Source organism: Bison bison, unplaced genomic scaffold (genome assembly GCF_000754665.1).
Source record: "Bison bison bison isolate TAMUID 2011002044 unplaced genomic scaffold, Bison_UMD1.0 scf7180017864312, whole genome shotgun sequence".
NCBI classification, from domain to species: Eukaryota; Metazoa; Chordata; class Mammalia; order Artiodactyla; family Bovidae; genus Bison; species Bison bison.
In genome coordinates this window covers 86,759-109,708 of record NW_011494884.1, presented here as the reverse complement: position 1 = coordinate 109,708, position 22,950 = coordinate 86,759, and the positions used below count along the sequence as shown (strand labels likewise).

The 22,950-nt window shown below is 37.9% G+C and overlaps 1 protein-coding gene across 1 annotated transcript in view; it reads right to left on the bottom strand.

Annotated features, from left to right (window-relative positions):
- Positions 1-1,379: 1,379 nt before the first annotated feature.
- PIWIL1 (piwi-like RNA-mediated gene silencing 1) overlaps positions 1,380-22,950 on the bottom strand; it is a 33,422-nt gene continuing 11,851 nt past the window's right edge. Inside the window, exons 7-20 of the mRNA XM_010852433.1 lie at positions 22,017-22,214; positions 21,407-21,518; positions 15,477-15,603; positions 15,140-15,257; positions 14,244-14,358; positions 12,892-13,079; positions 12,446-12,518; positions 10,501-10,701; positions 10,292-10,395; positions 9,403-9,473; positions 9,071-9,224; positions 4,220-4,345; positions 1,659-1,806; positions 1,380-1,496 (exon numbers count right to left, since the gene is read on the bottom strand). Of these exons, the coding sequence (XP_010850735.1) occupies positions 1,380-1,496; positions 1,659-1,806; positions 4,220-4,345; positions 9,071-9,224; positions 9,403-9,473; positions 10,292-10,395; positions 10,501-10,701; positions 12,446-12,518; positions 12,892-13,079; positions 14,244-14,358; positions 15,140-15,257; positions 15,477-15,603; positions 21,407-21,518; positions 22,017-22,214 (1,852 nt within the window). The remainder of the gene's footprint in view (positions 1,497-1,658; positions 1,807-4,219; positions 4,346-9,070; positions 9,225-9,402; positions 9,474-10,291; positions 10,396-10,500; positions 10,702-12,445; positions 12,519-12,891; positions 13,080-14,243; positions 14,359-15,139; positions 15,258-15,476; positions 15,604-21,406; positions 21,519-22,016; positions 22,215-22,950) is intronic.

The window sequence follows — 22,950 nt, the reverse complement described above, 5'->3', positions numbered from 1 at the left end:
CTAATGTTTAGAAACCAAATAGGTTAAGGAACCTTTGCTAATAGCCAAGAACAATGTTAACAACAGTTATTAGCTCAAAGAACTAAAAGGAAAATAAAATGGTTTTCATTCACAATATGTAAGGCTAAATCCAAAATGTAATTATTTGATAACAAGTACAAAAATGCTAAGACAAGCAACTTTACTGAATGGCATTAGTTTAAATCATGGTTCCTATGGCCTGTGTATGACCACTAATGTTTACACTCATTACACTTGTAACCAATGTTTAAAGGTGTTCTCATGGCATATAATTACTCATTAACTGCAAGCCTGCTCTTTGCAAAATTCCTATACATATATAGATGTGAATAATTACAATCATCAACTTCACAATACACAGACTCCTCTTAGTCTACATTTTCTTTCAAGTTATGGATTTCTGGTCTTACACTGTTAAGTTTAAGGTTGCAGCATTTCCTGACAGAGTTTTACTCTGAAACTGAGTTTTCAGTTTCAGATTGATTAAGTGAAACTAACTGAGCTTTAATAAATGGAATCATACCCTTTGAGTGTCCTCTTCAGCAGTTTAAAAAATATAATATATGGAAAGAAAATGCATATGCTTTCAGAAAAATAAAAACTCCACTGTTATTCAAATAAGACAACAATCATTGTAATTTTATTTTACAACAAATGGAATTATGTCCCAGTTGCAAAAAAAAAAAAAATAGTTAATGTTAATATAGACTACTGGTCTCTTTTATTAAACAGTATTAAAATGTTTCTTTGGACAGAAATTTAAAATTTTCAACTATCTTTTTTAACCCCCATAATACCTAGCCCCCAAAATGAAATAAAAAATAAGCATACTTCTCCATACTCTCACACTTTTCCTATACCTTGTATAGGTTATTTAATGGCAGCTTTTCCTGTAAAATGAGATCATCAGATACTCAAGTAAAATCCTACCTTATGATTGTAGTGAGCCCTCCACTTTATTCCTTTTCTCTCCTTTAAATTCAAACTAAGTATTTCAAAAACAAGGCCACTGTAGCTTTACAAATAGGACTTGCTCTCTCCTGAGAACATTTTCAAGTAAATCCCTACTTTTCAAATAGTTTAAGAGATTCTGCTTATAGTACAAAGCATCTTCTCCACACTTTTTCAAAACAAAAAATCCTCACATTTATGAGAACAAGATAAAAGAGTAAATCCTAATTTTTACCTATAAAATAAGTCAATTAATAGCAAAGTTAGAAATGACTCTAGATTTCCTAGTTTCCTTCCCAAGTTTCATCTAGAAAGATAACAGTTTAAAAAATAAAGAGCTTAAAAAAAATCCTGAAGATATAATTTCAAAAAGAAAAACGCAGCCACATCTTGTCGTCTTCTGTAGGTTAGAGGTAGTAAAGACGATTTGACAGTGACAGATTTGGTTCTCTATGAATACTCTGGCCAACAAGGAAAGCCAGTTTGTGGGCATACTGGCAAGGAGCAGGAACACGAATGACACCCTTTAGTGGAAGAAAACAAAAAGGTTCTATTACTTTAAAAGTAACTTCTCTAACTTATAAATCTCAGTATTAACAGTAAAAGCCTTTGAAAACACAGCAGTTCCATTTTGAAAAGTGAATCTCACTGATGTGGCTAAATATCAATTAATAAAAAATACTTACTGGCCAGTTATAATAGACATGACATAGCTTGTAAGTTAACCTCTGTATGTGGTCTGGCTTCAGGCCACTGCTGTCATAGATGACATTATAATGTGTGGGAGAAACACTACCACTTCTCACTGCCTGGCTCACGATAAAAAAATCATACCTGGAATTACATAAGAAAAAAACCACATGGGTATGAGGCTTATCTTTTTCAAAGCTAAAGTTAAGATGATTCAAGTTTCTTACAGTGGAAGGATCCTGTATACTAATGTAACGTAATCTTTTCAAAACATGTGCTTCCTTGAATTCAGAGCTTGCTATTCATGAACTGTTTTGGAATGCTTATGTGTGAAAGAGGTTTAAGATACCACTTTTTTGTATTTTAAATACCTATCATTGATGCCTAAGGGCATTAACAAATGTTTGACCTGGCTGCTAATTTTGACAGTGCACGCTGTACAACAGGCCCGTTTCCACTCCACATCTGAGGGAGACAGCTGAGCGGGAACAGGCTCTAGGATCAAGAACCAAGTAGTGCAAACATAAAGGAACAGATGTCAGGTTTTGTGGTTTTTTTTGGGGGGGGGGGGAGGGTACCAATTAAGTATCCATTCAGAGATGCTGTAATCCAGCCTGATAAAGATATTAAGAAATTTATTATGTCCCTTAAAATGAGACAAATTATAAAATCAGAATTGATCTACAACAGATTATTGTAATCTGGAAAAATGAGGCTTTCAGAAACATTAAATGATGTGCCCAAAAGAACAGCGAAATCGTAACCGAGCTAGAATCAAAACCTTAGTTCCCTCCCAACTTAAGCACCTTATCATTCAAAGTAGACTTCTCCAAGTATTTGAGTAGACTAGCAGTTATTAAGTTTTAAAGAACATTGAGTAAAAAGTAATCACGTTTTTTGATACTTTAAAATCCAACTTCCATTTTACTCAAATTGTTTTAAAAAGTTGTCTTCAGGTCAATGTTATACCTAAGCTTTGGTTGTCAGAGTAGCAGTAATGTTAGAAAGTATCATGAGGTCATTCTGAATGGTTAAAGAGAGTCTACAGGAAATGAAACTGTCAATTATCTTAGCCATTTTGTCCTCCCTCAGTGATTTTCCCCAATAGGTTAGAACCCTTCTGACAACTATTACCTGCCTGAGAAAAAGACACAATCTAAGAAAGTGAATCTTTAAATAAATATTTCGATATGCTGTCAGCTAACAGGACTAAGTGGATCTAAAATCTGTATTATCATTTGTCTACATAAATTTAAGTATAATTCGGAGAAGGCAATGGCACCCCATTCCAGTACTCTTGCCTGGAAAATTCCATGGACAGAGGAGCCTGGTAGGCTGCAGTCCACGGGGTCGCAAAGAGTCAGACACGACAGAGCGTCTTCACTTTCACTTTTCCCTTTCATGCATTGGAGAAGGAAATGGCGACCCACTCCATGTTCTTGCCTGGAGAATCCCAGGGACGGCGGAGCCTGGTGGGCTGCCATCTGTGGGGTCGCACAGAGTCGGACACAACTGACGCGACTTAGCAGCAGGAGCAATGCCTCATTTACCTGCGTTTCATACAGGAGAAGTGCTACACATTTAAACTTTGCCCCTTAGGCTGACACTTTACCTTGATTAAAGCTGCCCTTTTTAAAAGGCCCCACAAATTTATGTATAAAAACAGAAACTCTCCTATTCACTCTCATGAGGAGGGTGTTACCGTGGACTGACCAATGACTTGCCATAAGGAACGTGACTTAGTGCACTGTACACCATCCCCCACAAAATGGAACTTGAGGAACCCAGTTTCATGACTTTGCAGTTGAACTGTCGTGTGCTGAGCGCACGACCGTGTGCCCCTGAGTGTTCTGGCCAGCTTTCTCACGGCAGAGTGCAGCTCACAGGTACACAGTGTTCACTCATGCGTGCTGAGTCGCTCAGTCATGTCTGACTGTAACCCATGGACTGTGGCCTGCCAGGCTCCTCTGACCATGCTGTTTTCCAGGCAAGAATACTGAGTGGGTTGCCATTTTCCACTCCCGGGGATCTCCCTGACCCAGAGAACAAACCCATCTCTCTTGCATATCCTGCATTGGCAGGTGGATTTTTACCACTGTGCCACCCGTGCCACCCTAGTGTTTACTCAGAAGTCACTTTTCTCATCTGCAACTGTGTCTTTAGATGGAATTTTCTAACCTGTGGATAACCAAGTACATTATGGATCTAAACATTTTGATTGGAAAATAAGAATCTATGGATGAGGTTACATATGTTTAAAAAAAAAAAATGCCACAGCAATCTACAGCAGCAGTTCTTCAACTCTGTATGTATAACGAAGGCCATAAATGATAACCCTATTCCCCCAGAGAGAAACTGCACAGAAACCTGTGCTCACCATGTCAGACACTAAGTTCATACATCATAGGCATTATTAGGGCAAACTAATGAAAAGCATTAGTATTTATAAGAAATAAAGTATAAGAACTAAAAAGTAAATATGGTAAAAGGTAATAAAGCATAGAGGTTATGCTAAAAGACAAAGCAAAAACCAATCTTCACCTAATACAGAACTTACCATTCTGGTCTTGTAACCTCTACATCAATAACTGTTCCAGGAAGTGGATTCTGAAGTCTTCCTCCAGACTGAGCAAAAAATCTGGCGTTGACACGTTTCTTCACCACAATTACCGTTAGTCTTGGGCTTTAAGATGGTGATGAACGTAACTACATTTAGTCAGTCATACTTTCAGGGCATTGAATCATTCATACATTCATACACTCCATTAAAAAAGAAATGCATCTCCCTCTTAGGTATATTATTTATCGAAGTTGTGAAGGAAGATTCCACAACTTGTAAGGACCTGGAGTTAGGACCAGGAATAAACTTTGAGTAGAAAATAAAATGGCAAGGTTATGTAGTTTTTTAATTATTAAACCGAGCATATAACATACCTGGCACACTAAAATGTTAAACCCAGCATGTCTTTAAAGTTCACAGTCTGAGACCCTTTTCAGTGGACATTTCCTCCTACGTGGAAAGTAAGTGTACTCAGTCGTGTCTGACTCTGAGGCCCCATGGACTGTCGCCGGACAGGCTCCTCTGTCCATGGGATTCTCCAGGCGAGAATGCTGGAACAGGGCGCCATTTCCTACTCCAGCGGACCTTCCCCACCCAGGGATCAAACCCATGTCTCTTGCAGCAGCAGGCAGATTCTCTACCACTAGCAAGCACCACCTGGGAAGCTCGTGGAAAGTAAAATCTTTGACAAGTAAGCTAATTTGAGTAGTCTCGAAATCTAATCTGCTTTTCAAAATAACTGGTTGACTGGTTTTCAAAATGACTGTTATCAGGGGATCTCTGTGTCCGTTTGTCTCTCACACTCGATCACTCCTCAGCTTATCCTTAGCAATACGAGAACATTCTCTGTCACCCTCTCCCTTCCCAACCCCATTCACGTGGCTTCTTTCCTATGTCAAGACTACTCCTCTCCCCTAGTGAGCTTTCAGCTCTGTGTCACATTAGATTCACTGCCTCTAACAAGCTTCCTGGCTCTCCTGAGGACAGCCTTTAAACTGGCAGGTCGTACTGAGCTTGAATACCCTTTCCAACCATCTCTTAAAGGTTCATTTCAAATTCATTGTCTGATACAATCACACTGTATACACATGTGCACTTGGGAATAAATGCATTAGAACATATTAAGCACTTAGTGCTATCATATAATAAGCATTTGATAAAAATTATGATTTTCAATACCTCAACTTTCCTCTGCTCTTTTTCTAGCTACAAAATTAGTTCCTTAAGAGCACAAATATACTTTATTCTAACAACTGGAAAGCAGAGGACCTCACATGCAGTATGGACCTGCCTGGTAATGTTTGACTTAGGTAGGTAGTTTACAGTATACTGTCTAGACTGATGGTCCAGAAGATTCCAAATTGGGAACTTCCACTCATTGCTAAACCTAACCTGTGCTGCTTCATGGTAGCAGTAAGCAAATATACCAGGGGTAGGAAGATGATTTTACTTCAGTAAACAGAGGACATTTTTAGAAATATCACTATTTCCACATGTAAAGCCACTGCTGCCCAGCAACAAGAGATCTGCATATTACAAAGCCACCGTCTCAGGAACCAAAAGACAAAGTAGATTTTAGTCCTGGGACATCTCAAGAAATGATTCCGCAAATGTGGTGACGGAAAGAAAGTCACAAGTATGTTGAAGTGACTTTTTGATTTGTTCTGAACCAAACATCCTAAATCAGCTAATCCATGACACATCTTTATAAAAAGCTAATTATCAACACTTCAATTCAAAAACAAATATTTATAACAAACAAATAAGATAACAGCAAATGTTAAAATCCAAACTCCATTTCTTAAAAGTAAGGGGTAATTCTTAGATATCATTTTACTTTATATGCAACTCTAAACTTTTTTTAGATGAAGTGCCTACTATATATTGAGAGCATACTGGGTATTTTATGAAGTACACTGAACATTCTGGCATTTCTTTCAGCAGCCTTGGTGAGGTGCATCCTGTTTCACAGATGAAGGCTAAGCTGGGATCAACCTAAACTGATTTGAAGACATATTGTCTTGATCACTAATTTCTGCAGCCCCCAAATAACAGCACAATTGACGATGTGAAATCTACCGCATGCAATGGTCTGTTATGTACCAGCACAGGCAATCAATTTAAATCCTCCTTCCCTGCAACTTTCCTTTTTCTAAGGAAGAAAACAAATTAAAACTTACAAAACTTTACAAAGTAGAACAAAATACCAATGAAAAATATAAGCATTAAGAATTTTAAGAGGATAGGAAAGAACATTAACGTTCATTTACAAAATATTTTAAAATGCTATTGGCATTTTAATCTGAAACTCAGTTACTTCAAAAGAGATAAAAACATCCCTAACTTGCTCTGAAAACTTACTGGCATAATGATCACATTTTAAGAAACGTTTAACACTTAGAGGGGTTCTTTCAGAATTCGGCCAAAAAAGACTTGGAAGCGCCCTTCAATTTAGCTAGAAATTAAGTCCTTAATGCTCATCCCATGGGCCACATAAATCACATGGAGCCCAGATACTGTCAAACGACTTTCAAGACCCTCGTTTTCTATAATGATAACAAATGCTGCTGAAAAGGTTTGGCAGAAATAATCAGTCTTTAAATATCCATGAAGCAGAAGCAGAAATTAAGAAGAGGTGACAAGAATACACAAAAGAGCTGTACAAAAAGCTCTTAATGACCCAGATAACCATGATGGTGTAGTCACTCACCTAGAGCCAGACATCTTGGAGTGTGAAGTAAACTGGGCCTTAGGAAGCATTACTGTGAACAAAGCTCATGGAGGTGATGGAATCCCAGAGCTAGTTCAGTCCTACAAGATGATGCTGTGAAAGTGCTCTACTCAATATGCCAGCAAATTTGAAAAACTCAGCAGTGACCATGGGACTGGAAAAGGTCAGTTTTCATTCCAATCCCAAAGAAAGGCAATAACAAAGAATATTCAAATTACCATACAACTGCACTCATTTCACATGTTAGCAAGATTATGCTCAAAATTCTTCAAGCTAGGCTTCAACAGTACACAAACTGAGAACTTCCAGATGTACAAGCTGGATTTAGAAAAGGTAGAGGAACCAGAGATCAAACTGGATCCAGAGATCCTCTGGCTTAAAGAAAAAGCAAGGGAATTAAAAAAAAAAAAAAATCTACTTCTGCTTCATTGACTACGCAAAAACCTCTGACTGTGTGGATCAAAACAAACTGTGGAATAGTCTTAAAGATATGGGAATACCAGACTACCTTACCTACCTCCTGAGAAACCTGTATGCAGGTCAAGAAGCAAGAGTTAGAACTGGACATGGAAAAACAGACTGGTTCCAAATTGGGAAAGAGTACATCAAGGCTGTATATTGTTCACCCTGCTTATTTAACTTCTATGCAGTTTACATCAGGAGAAATACTGCGCTGGATGACTCCCAAGCTGGAATTTAGATTTTCGGGAAAAATACAAACAACCTCAGATATGTAGATGACACCACTTTAATGGTATAAAGTGAAGAGGATCTGAAGAGTCTTTAGGTGAAGGTGAAAGAGAGTGAAAAAATCCGGCTTAAAATTCAACATTCAAAAAATAAAGATCATAGAATCCACTCCCATCACTTCATGGCAAAAAGATGGGGAAAAAGTGGAAATAGTGTCAGATTTTATTTTCTTGGGCTCTAAAATCACTGTGGATGGTGACTACAGTCACAAAACTAAGTCGCTTGCTCCTTGGAAGAAAAGCTATGACAAACCTAGAAAGCATATTAAAAAGCAGAGACATTACTTTGCTGACAAAGGTCCATATATTCAAAGTTATGGTTTTTCCAGTAGTCATGTATGGATGTGAAACTTATTGGAAATGACCCTGATGCTGGGAAAGACTGAGGGCAAGAAGAGAAGGGGGTGACAGAGAATGAGATGGTTGGATGGCATCATCAACTCAACTGACATGAATGTGAGTAAACTCTAGGATATAGCCAAAGACAGGGAAGCCTGGTGTGCCACAGTCCAGAGGGTCACAAAGCGTCAGACATGATCTAGCAACTGAACAATATGCATGAGCAAGCACATACAAACATACCTCCTGGATATTCTAAGCATCTTTAAAAATCAGCTCCACAAAATATATTATGCACTAAGCCCTTAATATACAACAGTCCCTGATCTCAACTTACTTACAATATGAGAAAGAAAACAGCAAAAAATTAAACAATGTAACTTATTAGAACAGCTATCTTGAGATGGCATGCAATTTACTGCCAGAGAGAACCAACAAATGATCTTGGTAGGAGAGCAAAGCAAAAACTAATGTAGGTTTCAAAGGAGAGCCTGAGTAGCATTCAGTTATGAGTACAGCTCCCCTTGGCTGCGCAGACCACCTCAAAGGACAGAGGTTAACAGTCTCCTCCTAGGACACCAAACACATGCCAAACATCTACCCATCAAAAACCAGTCCAATTGAGTTCAAAGAAATTAAACAAGTATTTGTTGTACAAGGAGGTAGAGAAAGAGTATGTTAAGACTATCTGGAAGATTTATTTCAACCAATGCTGTGGACGCCTATGGCTGCATTGGGATAATCAGACCCTCATACTTCAAGGCTGTAAGAGAGAAAAGTGGCAGCGGCTGGTCAGTGAAGGTGTTGCCATGTGTCATTCCTTGAGGGAACTTCCACTCTACATTTCTAGCCTCTCCTCTACAAAACAGTCTCCATGAGACACCCACCCCCCAACCCCTTCCATTACCTCAAGTCCTATTGCGCCTATAAGGTTAGGTTCTCACTTATCTTTCCACCTTGTGACGTTATTTTCAAAGATGCAAAATGCAATTTTATACAAAGGAAACGCTTTACATGTCATGTGCTTACTTGTAACCTCTACCAACAGATTTCAGGCAATCCAAAAACTGTGGTACTTCATAGTTCACCAGTGTTTTAAGCTGACCGTCTCCTACGCCATCCCGATACACAATAATTCGACTAGGCATGTATTCATTGCAGCTATTCCAAGCCCTTAGAGCAGCTGAAAGAAAGCCAGGAAAGTTTTAAATACATTAACACACAACAAAAAATATGTGCTTCTACCAAACTCCAGGCACAGTTTTTTTTTTGTTTTTTTGTTTTCCCAGAAGCACAGCTTTAAGATAACTTCTTGAAGACTGGAGTTTGGAGGCCAGACTGGAACACAGCAGGCGACTTACCTTGTAAGCAGACCTTAAGCCCATCTACTAGTTCTTGTCCTCTGTCTTGAAACACACAGCGAGAGAACCAGCTATTCGGAGAAAAAATGACTGAGGTGAGAACACAACCATACAGAACTGTTTCACTTTTGAATTCTTCTATATCTATGCAATTTATTATCTTTAACTTCCTTGATGAAATCTTAAACGGAGTTAAGATACAGGAAATCCCTCATAGACATTTTTTTTTTTTCTCATTATAAATCAATTCCAGCACCGAGGAGGAAATAAAATCTAAGTTGTAATAGCCAGATATGCCTCCTAGGTTTACACGTCAATATATACAGAAGCATACTAATACTATACTCCTGGTAAAAGATGCTCTTCTCAAAGATAAAATACCTTGAAATACGCCCAAGTATCAGTAATGCCCACAAATCAATGCTTCAATTCTCATTCTTCCTATTCTTGGCAATTCTATCAGTTCTAAGAAAAGCACTGAAAAGTAATTTCACTACGTTGATACGCAAGTGACTGGGTAAACTTGAGTGGGTTTTCCAAGATAAAATTAACATGGAAACTTGAGATTACATTCAAAGTAATAAATTTATTAAAGAAGCTTTTAGAGATTGTCACATTGAAGGAGATGCATCCTCTCACCAAATACAAATAATAAAATAACCTAAAATGTAGTCTGACCACTACAGATTAAGGGCCAGTGAAGGATATTAAAAATGGTTAGAGTAGCTAATAACTGGTTTCTTTCCTAACTATTTGATTGGATCTAATGTAAAAGAAACCAAGTTAAAAAATTAACACAATTCTGGTACTCCCCAGACACTAGCCCCTGCGCTCATGTCCTGTTTGCCTATGTTCAGCACTTAATCTACGGCTATCAAAGCCCACTTACCGAGTCATCCCTTCATTGATGCTTGCCACAAATCCTGCAATTGACCTCCGTCCAGCTGTGGTATCATGGTAACAATCAATGCCAACTATCATCGCTAGCTTCAGCTTTAACAAGAACATCGTAATTTTAGATACAATGGAATGCCAATACAATAAAAATACATTTTTTTAAATAACAAAATTTATATCTACAAGTTAAATCAAACTTACAGGCATATCAACCCTCCAAAGCTCTCCTCCCATCTTGCAGTTCATCTGCAGCGCAATCTTTGTAGCAATGGCCATGACAGTCTGTTGTTTGCCTAAGGTTCGGGCCACCACACACTGACTTGGAGTAGGGCAATCTGTACATAAGTATTTTTTAATAGCATCATATTTGTCTTTCCGATTACTTGATAACAGACAAACAACCTAAAAACAAACAAAATATCCTCATCACAAAGAATTAGGAAACTGATAATTAAATTCAAAGAAGAAGAGAGGAAACTAAACCCACCTGTGATTCATAAACACATAAACACCTGTGATTCGTTTACTGATATTAATACTTTACTCTCCATCTCTGCCACGGTGCTAGTAAGTATGACATTAACATTTATATAATGTTCACTGAGAGTAACTGGGTGCTCAGTCATGTCCAACTCTTTGCAACCCTTTGGATTGTAGCCCGCCAGGATCCTCTGTCCATGGGATTTTTCAGGCAAGAATATACTGGAGTGGGTTGCCGTTTCCTCCTCCAGGGGATCTTCCTGTGCCTTGTGTCTCTTGCACTGCAGGCAGGTTCTTTACCGCGGAGCCATCAGGGACGCCCATAATGCTCATTACATTCAACTAATATATACTAAGAACGAAACCAAGTTAAGCAAACAATTTAAAACCGAGTATCATTAAAACTTGAGAAGTTAGTTAAATATGGTCTGTTACCAGCTTGGAATAATTTAGGAGTAGGGAATAGGGCAAAATAAGTTAGTGATAACTTACAGGTGGACAAATAAAAGCTTTTCTAAAATGCTTACAATTTTCATTTACTCATGCCTTACCTAGAATCACGGCTTTTAAACTCTCAAAGCTCTGGCTTGGGAGTATGATCAAACTATGAAATTTCCTAGAAGTTCATGGGCAATTCTGGGGAAACTGAAATGACTGATGTAAACAGACGCCTGTCCCAAATGGGGGTTAGTCAAAGGATACACATTTCCAGTTAGAAAGTAAGTTTTGAGAATCTAGTGTATATAGCATGGCGATCACAATTATATATACATTATATACTTGAAAGCTGCAGAGTGGATCTTAAAGGTTATCACCACATATACAAAGAAGAACTGCAATTACCTGAGATGATGGAGATATTAACTAATGTGCTATGGTCATCATTTCACAATATATCAAATCATCACACTGTGCATTTTAAACACACACAATGTTAAATGTCAATTACATCATAAAAAGGCTGGAAAATTAACCAAGCAACTAAGCCACCTATATTTGCCCAAATTCTGAGGATTCAAGTTCTGGAGCTGAATCCAACACTAACTTACTGCTATATTCCCCAATTTATAGTCCCAGATTCTTATTTTTCTTGCCATAGCCCCCAGTAAAATAATTTTCCTACCCTTGGTATCTCTATTATTCAAGACAACCTAATAGCACTCTGCCTGTGGCATAGGAGACAAAGGACTAAGAGGAATCCATTAGAAGAAACCAACTCATTTCTTAGGTTTAAAGCAATTCAGGTGTATTGTTTTTCATTAAATGTGTCTTTGCCACCTTATTAATTATACTAAGTGTAACTACAAATATACTAATTATACCACATGTGCTGAACAAGTACTGATTTCTACTCTTGTGCCTTTTCTCCTCCCCACTCCCTCCCTGAAATTTTCTAGAATTAGAGCATTTGAGTCTGGGTAAATTTAAGATGGCTTTGTTTTCTTCCATCCCTTCCTTACCGTTTGCAGTACACAAGCTCCTAGGCACACAACTAAAGCCAGCATTAACTGAGCTACCGTAGGAAGGTAAAATATGTGTTTTGTGACTTGTTTGGGAACCTAATTATAACATTTTTAACACTGAGCTCAAGTTCCAAGGTTTACCAACGCCCAATTTACAACAACTGATTCCAGGTCAGCTGCCTACATATCAACTAGCTACTTACTATCTGGGTATCTGACGTAACCTTTTGCTGTAAGACTCTTAAATAGGCTTCAGTTCTATCATCCACTTCAATCCTAGAATGGAAATACGTAATTCAACATTCAGAAAAAGTTAACCAAAAAAATGTACTATGTGTTAAAAGGTTCCCACAGATTGTAACACAAGCAACACTTCTGGGTGAAATAACGAAATAGAACACCAGGAGAAGCCATGTAGTCAAAAGGATTTCTCACACACCCAACAGCAATTGTTTGAGAAACAGTCCTTTTTTTGTCTCACTCATTCTTAGCAACTCGAACACATTTCTGTGTCCACCCTACAAGGGACTTTATCAGATCTTTAAATTAAGATAATTTAATGTTTTTAATAGTTTTTAACAGTTTGAGTTCCCACCTTCCAAATGACTATGAGTCAATTTTCAGAGTAGAAATGACTTGATAAACTTACATTATTGCTTTTTTCATTTGTATGCCCATGGCTGGTGTAACTTTAAATAGATTTTGTATCAACGAATTGGCTGCTTCATAATTTCTTCGAGTATAGATCAACAACCAGTTATCTAGTGGCTTAACACTAATTAATGGTGCACCTCTTGTTTCTTTTGACCAATCTGCAAATTGTGGATTGTAATCAAACTAGAAGAAAGTTCAGAGACATTGTAAGTTCTCAGGAATAAAGCCAAAAATTCTTCAATAATTCTACCATGGCATAGTGCAAATCTCAAAGTACTACTTTTAAATTTGACCTGCAGTCATAGACAAATGCTCTAAGTGAGGAAGAAGAAAAATGTATTCAAAGGATTACAGCAATTTTATTTAAAATACACTCTTATTAACAGCTGCCACTCAAGTGCTCACCTGCCTGTTACAGTATCTTAAGCTGTGGCCTTTTTAAAAAAATCTTTTATAAAATCTTACAAGAATAGGTGCTGTTTACCTTATGATAAAGATATAAAAAACAAGGCCTTGAAAGTTAAGTGACTTTATGACTGAGGTGTCAGATACTGAAGGCAAGCTATGAAAACATCTGACAGTAAGGCAGAAAGCTAACACATAACTCAGTACCTATATCTATCACAGAGGGAAAAGCCTGCTTTTTACATGTCCTACCCACCTCCCGAACAACTCTTATACAAGAATATATATTTACTACAAAGGATAATAAAGCAATAGTAATTAAAATATTAAGCTACATGATTAGGTTGTTATCCACAGAACATTTCGAAAACAGAAGAGCACAGCTTTTTATAAAGGGATTTTTAAATTTTGGTACTTGTAGTGTTTCAATTACACAAAAACATATTTTAGAATACTTGCTTTCTTTTTCTGAAGAGAAGATATAAAAGATATCACAATATTTCATATATACATATATATATCCATGTATGTGTTTATGTGTGCAAATATATATATCCCTAACAAACAAATGGTCCAGGCAAAAATGAAGCTAAATAAACGGGGAGTTTTCCATGTAAAAGTTCACTGTAGTGGCAGACAAAATATCAACCCAATTAGATACTTAAGAGACTTCTACTATATCTCACTTTAAAAAATTAAGGTTACTTAAAAAATTAAGCCACCTTTTATCTCAGTCTCACAGATGGTTTTGAAGACAAGCTACAGGCTTTGCCTTCTTGAGTGTTCCCACATTTCCTCCTCCTGTATTCAGATCGGTGGACAAAGAGAGGATGTGGGTCAGGGAAAAGAGGAAAGGACTACACTGGCATGGAATTCGTGCTTGCTTTATTGTGAATGTGAACCGAACCTGATTTCACTGACAACTTTTAAGAACTGCCTTACTGTTTTTCCACCTTGATGAATCTTTTCTGCTTGCAAAATTCTTCCTGAGAAGGACAGTAAGTTGGAGTCAAAGCTCAAACCCCAGTCTCGAAGCTCCCTCTGCACATTATCATCTCTGTAAATTTAACATATTGCTTTTCACTAAATGTAAGGAAACAGCAAAAACTAATATATACAAGCAAATAGAGACCCACTGCAACCTATAACAAATGTCAATGTTTCTTTCAGGATTGAAATACTGGTGAGAATGCTAGGAAACACAGAAATGTTTTTCTCTTATTATGTCTATGTTTCCCTTCACAATATCCTTTCATTTAAAATTCTGATGCCCAAACTATCTCCTCCTCAAAGTAAACACAATGCTGTAACAACTTCACTTTCTATTTTATTCTCTTTTTCTAACAGAATTAGAAATACCATGGTTTAACTTAACGTGAAAGTTGCTCAGTCATGTATGACTCTTTACAACCCCACGTACAGTCCATGGAATTCTCCAGGCCAGAATACTGGAGTGCATAGCCATTCCCTTCTCCAGGGGATCTTCCCAACCCAGGAATTGAACCCAAGTCTCCCACATTGCAGGCAGATTCTTTACCAGCTAAGCCACAAGGGAAGTCTAAGAATACTGGAGTGGGTAGCCTATCCCTTCTCCAGCAGATCTTCCCAACCCAGGAATTGAACCCAGATCTGCACTGCAGGTGATTCTTTACCAACTGAGCTAATTATTTCCTGACAAATAGTAGCCTCACTTAGAAACATGAAGAACCCACCCTGAATACCGCAAATACAAATAAAAAACAAAATTAGTTTCTGTCATTCCCCTGAGAAAGTCACTCCTCCAAACCCACATACAATAAAGAACTGAAAACATACCCCGTAAAGCACAGATGACTTACTTATGAATATAATCAATCAGTCTTCCTACTTCACGCTGCCTTTGCTCTGGAGTCAGTCTTGTATGAACAGCCAAGTCTTTCATCACATTAAAATCATTACGCATTTTATCAGTTAAACCTTTAAACAGAATAAAACTATACAGTTAAAGAAACAAGAATCGGGCCTAACTATATGGAACGTAGGGTGGTGATGAGTAAAGAACTCCCAGGAGACAAACCAGTTTTAAGGGTCGGGTTGGTGGCAGGGAGGATGGGTGCGGAAAAGGAATGTTTAATGGCTTCTAGAACTGAAGGGGAACCACGCAGTGGCTTCACCAATAAAGACAAGTCAGCATACCTGTGAGGTAGCAGAGCTCAGGGATGAGCATGGCTGGGCCTGGTAATGTGCCGCCAGGGCCTCTCCTTCTCTTAGGCTGACTGACCAGAACTGGCTGTTTCAAGTCAGTGATTTCTTGGTTATATTGCTATTTAAGGGAAGACAGATATCGCTGTTCACAGTAAATGCCTTTAGTAACATGTTAATAGACAAAAAAGTTTCACTTTTTAAAACTAAGCATATATGCTAATAGCAAGGCTAGTATCTGTTTCCAAGTAAAACATACTGTCTTTCTGGTCCTACTAAAATAGGTTGTGATTTATAGACTCATCTTTTCTCCTAAAAACTTAAATGGTCAAGGATGGTAAGGCTCTAAGTTTTGACTTTTTGCTACATTTCTATTTACTTCATTTTTTTGACTTCTTGGTTCAGAAACAGTAGTCTGTGTAACTCCAGGTCTTCACAACAGCGTAATTCCTCTAAAACTACTCATAGTAAGGATGAGCTCATGAAAGAAGTCTCACACTAAGAATAAAGGGGGGAGGGAAAATGTGTACACTCTATGGAACAGTGTTAATTAGGGAAAGTTGAAAGTTTACTTTGCAGTTGAATTTCAACTGAGCAGTATTAAGGTTCCCCATCTTAAGACTGCCCACATGTAATCACTGTCTAAGATTAGATTTACAATATGTAAAGAGACCAAACATGCTGATGTCTAGGATCTAACATATGTGAGACAGGTCTCTGGCCTCCAGGTCAGCCCTACAATTCCAGACCACAGCAGACCTCTTGCATTCCCTTCACTAGAGAGTGCTTCTAGAAGACCTCTCTATCATTTCCTGTATCCTCTCCTAGCATCGTTATCCTGGTTAATTTAGCTCTAACTTTATTCTCAAATAAAATCACATCTGCAGTAAGTATGCAGGACAGTAGTGCCGTCACAGCCATTCCATGAGTGCTGCTCTCTCCAGAAGACGGCTCCACCTGCCCCTCCTTCTTCCTGCATACAGCCAAGGTGCTGGCCACCTACATCATCAAGTAAGAGACCGTGAATTTTAGCTTGCACTGACTGTCCTACACTCAACTCTTTACCAATCATCCAGGCAAAAAAAATTCGAAGTAGAACATGCATATGTGACCTCTGCTCCACTTCTCTGTATTATTTATTTTATCATACTATTTTTATTAGGGGTCTATTAACAGTCACCCTGCTTACACATCATTCACTTGGGTATACACACAGGTAGAACGGTGGTAGTGATTTCAGAAGTATTCCTATTTCTCTATTTCACCAAACGGCCTTAAAACGCGTAATTCTTAATTACAGAGCTGTGGGATTTCCCTCTTCTATATTCTTAGTGCGTAAAAGAAAGCCTGTCAGTTCTTTTAACACTTTCCCCTACATCTGAAGAACCAGCACTTTCATTTCTGTTTAATATTAGATTTTTTAAGTTATTGACCATGATCTTTCCTTCCAAAGGCCCTTATCTCCCACCCTGAGTACTTCCTAGATATTCTCTTCAATGTATAGTATCTAAGCCATCACTTATTACTAAAACTGAATTTCCACTACGAAGTTTTAAGAATGCCTTATTTCTTTCACATATTTCAAGTCCACCCAACTGTTAACATATTATATCTGAAGTCTTTGCACAGACTGGAGATCACCTGAAGAGTAAATATATAGCAACTGGGGACCTGAGGCAGAACCCTGAAGTATGTCAACATTTAATAGGATGTTCACTTCAATTGTGGAAGAACAAGCAGGCATGCAAGATTCGGTACTAGTCAGAGAAGGGGAGAATTTTCCTTGATCTTGCTTCAGGTTTAAATCAACTTTCAACTGTATCCTCTCTGTATTTGCTGCTGATGTATACCAACTCTACCCATCCCTGATCGTGCTTATTCAAATGAACTACAGAAAAATGCCAGAACTCGTTTGTCACAGTAACCTCTGACACTCAGAAGAATCTAGGTCAAACACGGTTCAAGTCTACAAGGAATTTTCAGAGGTTAAAAACAGCAGTAGGGAAATCAAGCTGAGATGACCCTTGGCCTGTTTTCATTTTGCCAGAGTAAGACCAGTTCTTAATGCAACTTCTTAGGGCATCATTTCCCTCCAGAGTGGCATCTGATCTTCTCATTCACAGGAGAGCAGCTGAAGATCAGGCAGCAACAGATTTTTCAGCAAAAAGACATTTCAAAGATCACCAGTCAGATGAATACTTTTGACATAATATATATATAAACACACACACACACACACACACACACACAATAGTTCATTTATTCTACTTTTCAGAAAAAACATAATCTACAGAAAATAGAAAAAAGTTATATAAAATTTAGCACTTCAAAGACAAGCTTTAAATTTTAACTGATGTGTTTTCCTGCACTTCTGACAGAGCACATCAAATGGGAAGTGACTTCTAAGAATTTAGGAGGCAGATCTGCTCATCTCTGACCACTACAACAATGTCTGATGCCTTCCTATAGAAACATTTTAAGTAACTTCAGTTTTACACTGTTGCACTTTACCATTTGATATTGGAATTCATTCTTAAATAAATGTGGTTATACATCATTTTAATGTACATTTCTTGCTAATGACTTATTACTTGCTGCTTATATTTATTTCAGACTATAGAAATGTTACACAAAAAGCAAATTCAAGCAATATTTTTTTTAGTTCAAAATGTATCATAAAGCAGCAGAGACAACTTACAACATTAACAATACATTTGGCCCAGGAACTGCTAACAAATGTATACTGCAGAAGTTTTACGAAAGACACAAGAGACTTGAAGATGAGGAGAGCAGTGGCCGGGTATCGGAATCGACAATGACCAACTGAGAGCATCACTGAACCTGATCCTCTTATAGTTATACTAGACGCTGCTGAAGAACTCAACGTCGACCATTCTGTGGTCATTCTGCATTTGAAGCAAACTGCAAAGGTGAAAAGTTCCACAAATGGGTGCCTCACAAGCCGACCACAAACCAAAAAACTAGTTTTGAATTGTCTTATTCTATGCAACAATATCAAAAGTGGATTTTATACAACTGGCGACAACCAGCTCAGTGGTTAGACCAAGAAGCAGCTCCAAAGCACTTTGCAAAGACAAACTTGCGCCAAAAAAACCTTTTTCTGGTCGTCTGATGCTCATTTGATCCACTACAGTTTTCTGAATCCCGGTGAAAACATTACATATGAGAGGTATGCTCAGCAAATTGATGAGATGCACCGAAAACTGCAAGCCTGCAGCCAGTATTAGCCAACAAAACAGGCCCACTTCCCCACAACAATGCCTAGCCTCACACCACATAATCAACGCTTCAGAAGCTCAAACAACTGGGCTACAGGGTTTTGCCTCATCGGCCGTATCCACCTGACCTCGAGCCGACTGACTACCACCTTTTCAAGCATCTTGACAACTTTCTATTGGCAAAATGCTTCCACAACCAGCAGAAGGCAGCAAATGCTTTCCAAGAGTTCATCTAATCCCGAAGCACAGATTTTTACACTATAGGAATAAACAAACTTATTTCTCATTGGCAAAAATGTGTTGATTGGAATACTGCCTATTTTGGTTAATAAAGATGTGTTGGAGCTTAGTTATGAAAGACTAGAGATCTCTTCAAGAAAACTAGAGATACCAAGGGACCATTTCATGCAAAGATGGGCTCAATAAAGGACAGAAACAGTGTGGACCTAATAGAAGCAGAAGAGATTAAGAAGAGGTGGCAAGAATACACAGAAGAACTGTACAAAAAAGATCTTACTGACCCAGATAACCACGATACTGTGATCACTCACCGAGAGCAAGATATCCTGGAGTGCAAAGTCAAATGGGCCTGAAGAAGCATCACTTTGAATAAAGCTAGTGGAGGTGATGGAATTCCAGCTGAGCTATTTCAAATCCTAAAAGATGATACTGTTAAAGTGCTACACTCAATATGCTAGCAAATTTGGAAAACTCAGAAGTGGCCACAGGATTGGAAAAGGTCAGTTTTCATTCCAATCCTAAAGAAAGGCAATGCCAAAGAATGTTTAAATTACCGCCAAATTGGACTCATCTTCCACCCTAGCAAAGTAATGCTCAAAATTCTCCAAATTAGGTTTCAACAGTACATGAACCAAGAACTTTCAGATGTACAAGTTGGATTTAGAAAAGGAAGAACCAGAGATCAAACTGCCAACATCCACTGGATCATTGAAAAAGTAAGAGAATTCCAGAAAAACATCTACTTCTGCTTCCTTGACACTAAAGCCTTTGACTGTGTGGCTCACAAACAAACTGGAAAATTCTGAAAAACATGGGAATACCAGACCACCTGACCTGCCTCCTGAGAAATCCATATGCAGGTTAAGAAGCAACGGTTAAAACTGGACATGGAACAACGGACTGGCTCCAAATTGGGAAAGGAGTATGTCAAGGCTGTATATTGTCACCATGCATATGCAGAGTACATCATGTGAAATGCTGGGCTAGATGAAGCATAAGCTGGAATCAAGATTGCCAAGAGAAATACCGATAAGCTCAGATATGCAGATGACACCACCCTTATATCAGAAAGCAAAGAGGAACTAAAGAGCCTCTTGATGAAAGTGAAAGAGGAGAGTGAAAAAGTTGGCTTAAAACTCAACATTCAGAAAACGAAGATCATGGCATCCAGTCCCATCACTTCATGGCAAAGAGATGGGGAAACAATGGACACAGTGACAGACTTTATTTTCTTGGGCTCCAAAATCACTGCAGATGGTGACTGCAGCCATGAAATTAAAAGGCGCTTGCTCCTTGGAAGAAAACCTATGATCAACTAGACAGCTTATTAAAAAGCAGAGACATTACTGACAAAGGTCTATTCAGTCAAAGCCATGGTTTTTCCAATAGTCATGTATGGATGTGAGAGATGGACCATAAACAAAGTTGAGTGCCAAAGAATTAATGCTTTTGAACTGTGCTGTTGGAGAAGACTCTTGAGAGTCCCTTGGACAGTAAGGAGATCAAACCAGTCAATCCTACAGGAAATCAGTCCTGAACATTCATTGGAAAGACTGATGCTGAAGTTCCAGTACTTTGGCCACCTGATGCAAAGAACTGACTCACTGGAAAAGACCCTGGTGCTGGGAAAGATTGAAGGCAGGAGGGGAAGGGGACAACAGAGAATAAGATGGTTGAATGGCATCACCAACTTGATGGACACGAGTTTGAGCAAGCTCCAGGAGTTGGTGATGGACAGGAAAGCCTGGCGTGTTGCAGTCCATGGGGTCCCAGAGAGTCGGACATGACTGAGCAACTGAACTGAACTGATGATGACTTGAAATTCATGGTCCGAAGCCACAATTACTTTTGTACAAACTTAATGTTATTTGTCTCTGGTGTCTTTTTCAATTTAGTGATCACTGTGCCAAAAGCTAGAATCATCTTTTATAAACTGGTGCTGGAAGATCAACCACTGAACTTACTATCTAACCTTCATGTAACAAGTCTGTCTGAATTCTGTCAACATGTTAGACAAAGGTTAAGAGTTAACCCATTTGCAGATTTATCACAACTGATGCTAAGGGTTCAAAGATCTTGAGCTGCCATTGGCAGATGAAGTTTTTGAAAAAGTGCTAGTTACAGAATCAGACAGTATGGTAAGCTGTTAACTTGTATTTTTTATCATCTATTATCTTATTTGTCCTCTACATGGTTAGGTTCAAATGTAATCCTGAATCTGCTTCAGAAAAAGAATCAGGAAAGAGCACATCTCACTTGCTAATGAGCTAACTATGCTGTGACTGGGTTGATAAACATATTTATATACCGCTATAAGAGCCACTTGTTCCATATGTATTAGAAAATTCATTAGCTATTAGAAAATTCTACTGAAGGTATTTCAGATTTCTCCTAAGGTCTAAGCAATTCACATTAAAAAGATAAAAATCAATATTAATGTCTTACCTTCCTGTAGTACTCTAAGAAACTGACTTCAGAGCCATCTGCTTTCTTAAAGGTACTCTTTGGATTCTGGTCCCAGTCAATATCATCTACTCTGTATGTTTTGTTGTTATACCTATGACCAGTTGAGATTTGTCAATATTTGATTAAAACATGTAGAAATGTTATTAAAAAGAAAAAACTAGATAACATACACTTTCTAGAAAATAAAATTTCAAATCATTTGGTAATGTGCAATAGCATAGAAAGAACAAGGAAACAAATTTCTTAAAAGCTGTGAAGCCTGGTGTGCTGCAGTCTATGGGGTTACAGAGTTGGACATGACTGAGCAACTGAACTGAACTGATGCAAGAGAGATGGGGATGTAACTAAATTAATATTAGAAAATAAAATTATAACTAAAAAGGATAGAAATAATTGGATATTTCTCCTTTTCAGATGAGTATATTCCCCCCGATCTTTTAACTCTTAAGGGAGGTTGTAAGTTTCCCTCCCATTTCTGTGCACTCTCACCTCTCAATCTTAAACCCTACTTCCCAACTAACATTTTAGGGCTAGAAAGCCCAAACATCTTAAGACTTGTAAAATTAGTTTACATTCTTAAAAGTCTTACTTGGTGAGAACAATTAAACCAATCAGTTCCTTAGACACTTGTTCTTGAAATTTGTGTTCTTCGGTTTGATGAAACAAGTTGAACATGAAATCTAGAACAGTTTCACTTCGAAGAACTTTATGACTGACATCAGTGCACAGCATGATGTTATTTTCATACTGAAGAATAGAAGTAGTGAAGCCAGGCCAAATCACCAATCTGTCAAATGGAATGAAAACCATGAAGTAACTCCTATGAATATCCCAATATGCTTTGTATGTAACAAGTTGTTTTTTACCTTTATTAGCTAGGTCAAAAGGATAAGTCTTTCACTAAATTTACTTATTTTTATCTTTTCCAGATAAATACTGATCTTTTTAAGATCTCCAACAATGAATGTTATTTTATAATAACATTATAATTTCCATTTTAAATTAATACACTAACTTTACTAAAATTTTATATTGATCTAAAAACTTGAAAAGTCTAATTGAAAATATCTACAATTATTATAAATAAACCTAAACCATTTGTGTGTACATCCTGATACACTACAGTAACTTTTGAAGCAATCATAATTAGGTGATAAGTTTTTGTGATGAGTTTAGGTGATGAGCAAATATGTGTATGTATGGATGTGTAAGCATGTACAGATTTGAGAGATAGACCATAAAGAAAGCTGAGCGCTGAAGAACTGATGCTTTTGAACTGTGGTATTGGAGAAGACGTTTGAGAGTCCCTTGGACTGCAAGGAGATCAAACCAGTCAACGCTAAAGGAAATCAGTCCAGAATATTCACTGTAAGGGCTGATGCTGAAACTGAAGCTCCAATACTTTGGCCACCTGATGTGAAGAGCTGATTCACTGGAAAAGACCATGATGCTGGGAAAATTGAAGGCAGGAGGAGAAGGGAACAAAAGAGGATGAGATGGTTGGATGGCATCACCAACTCAAT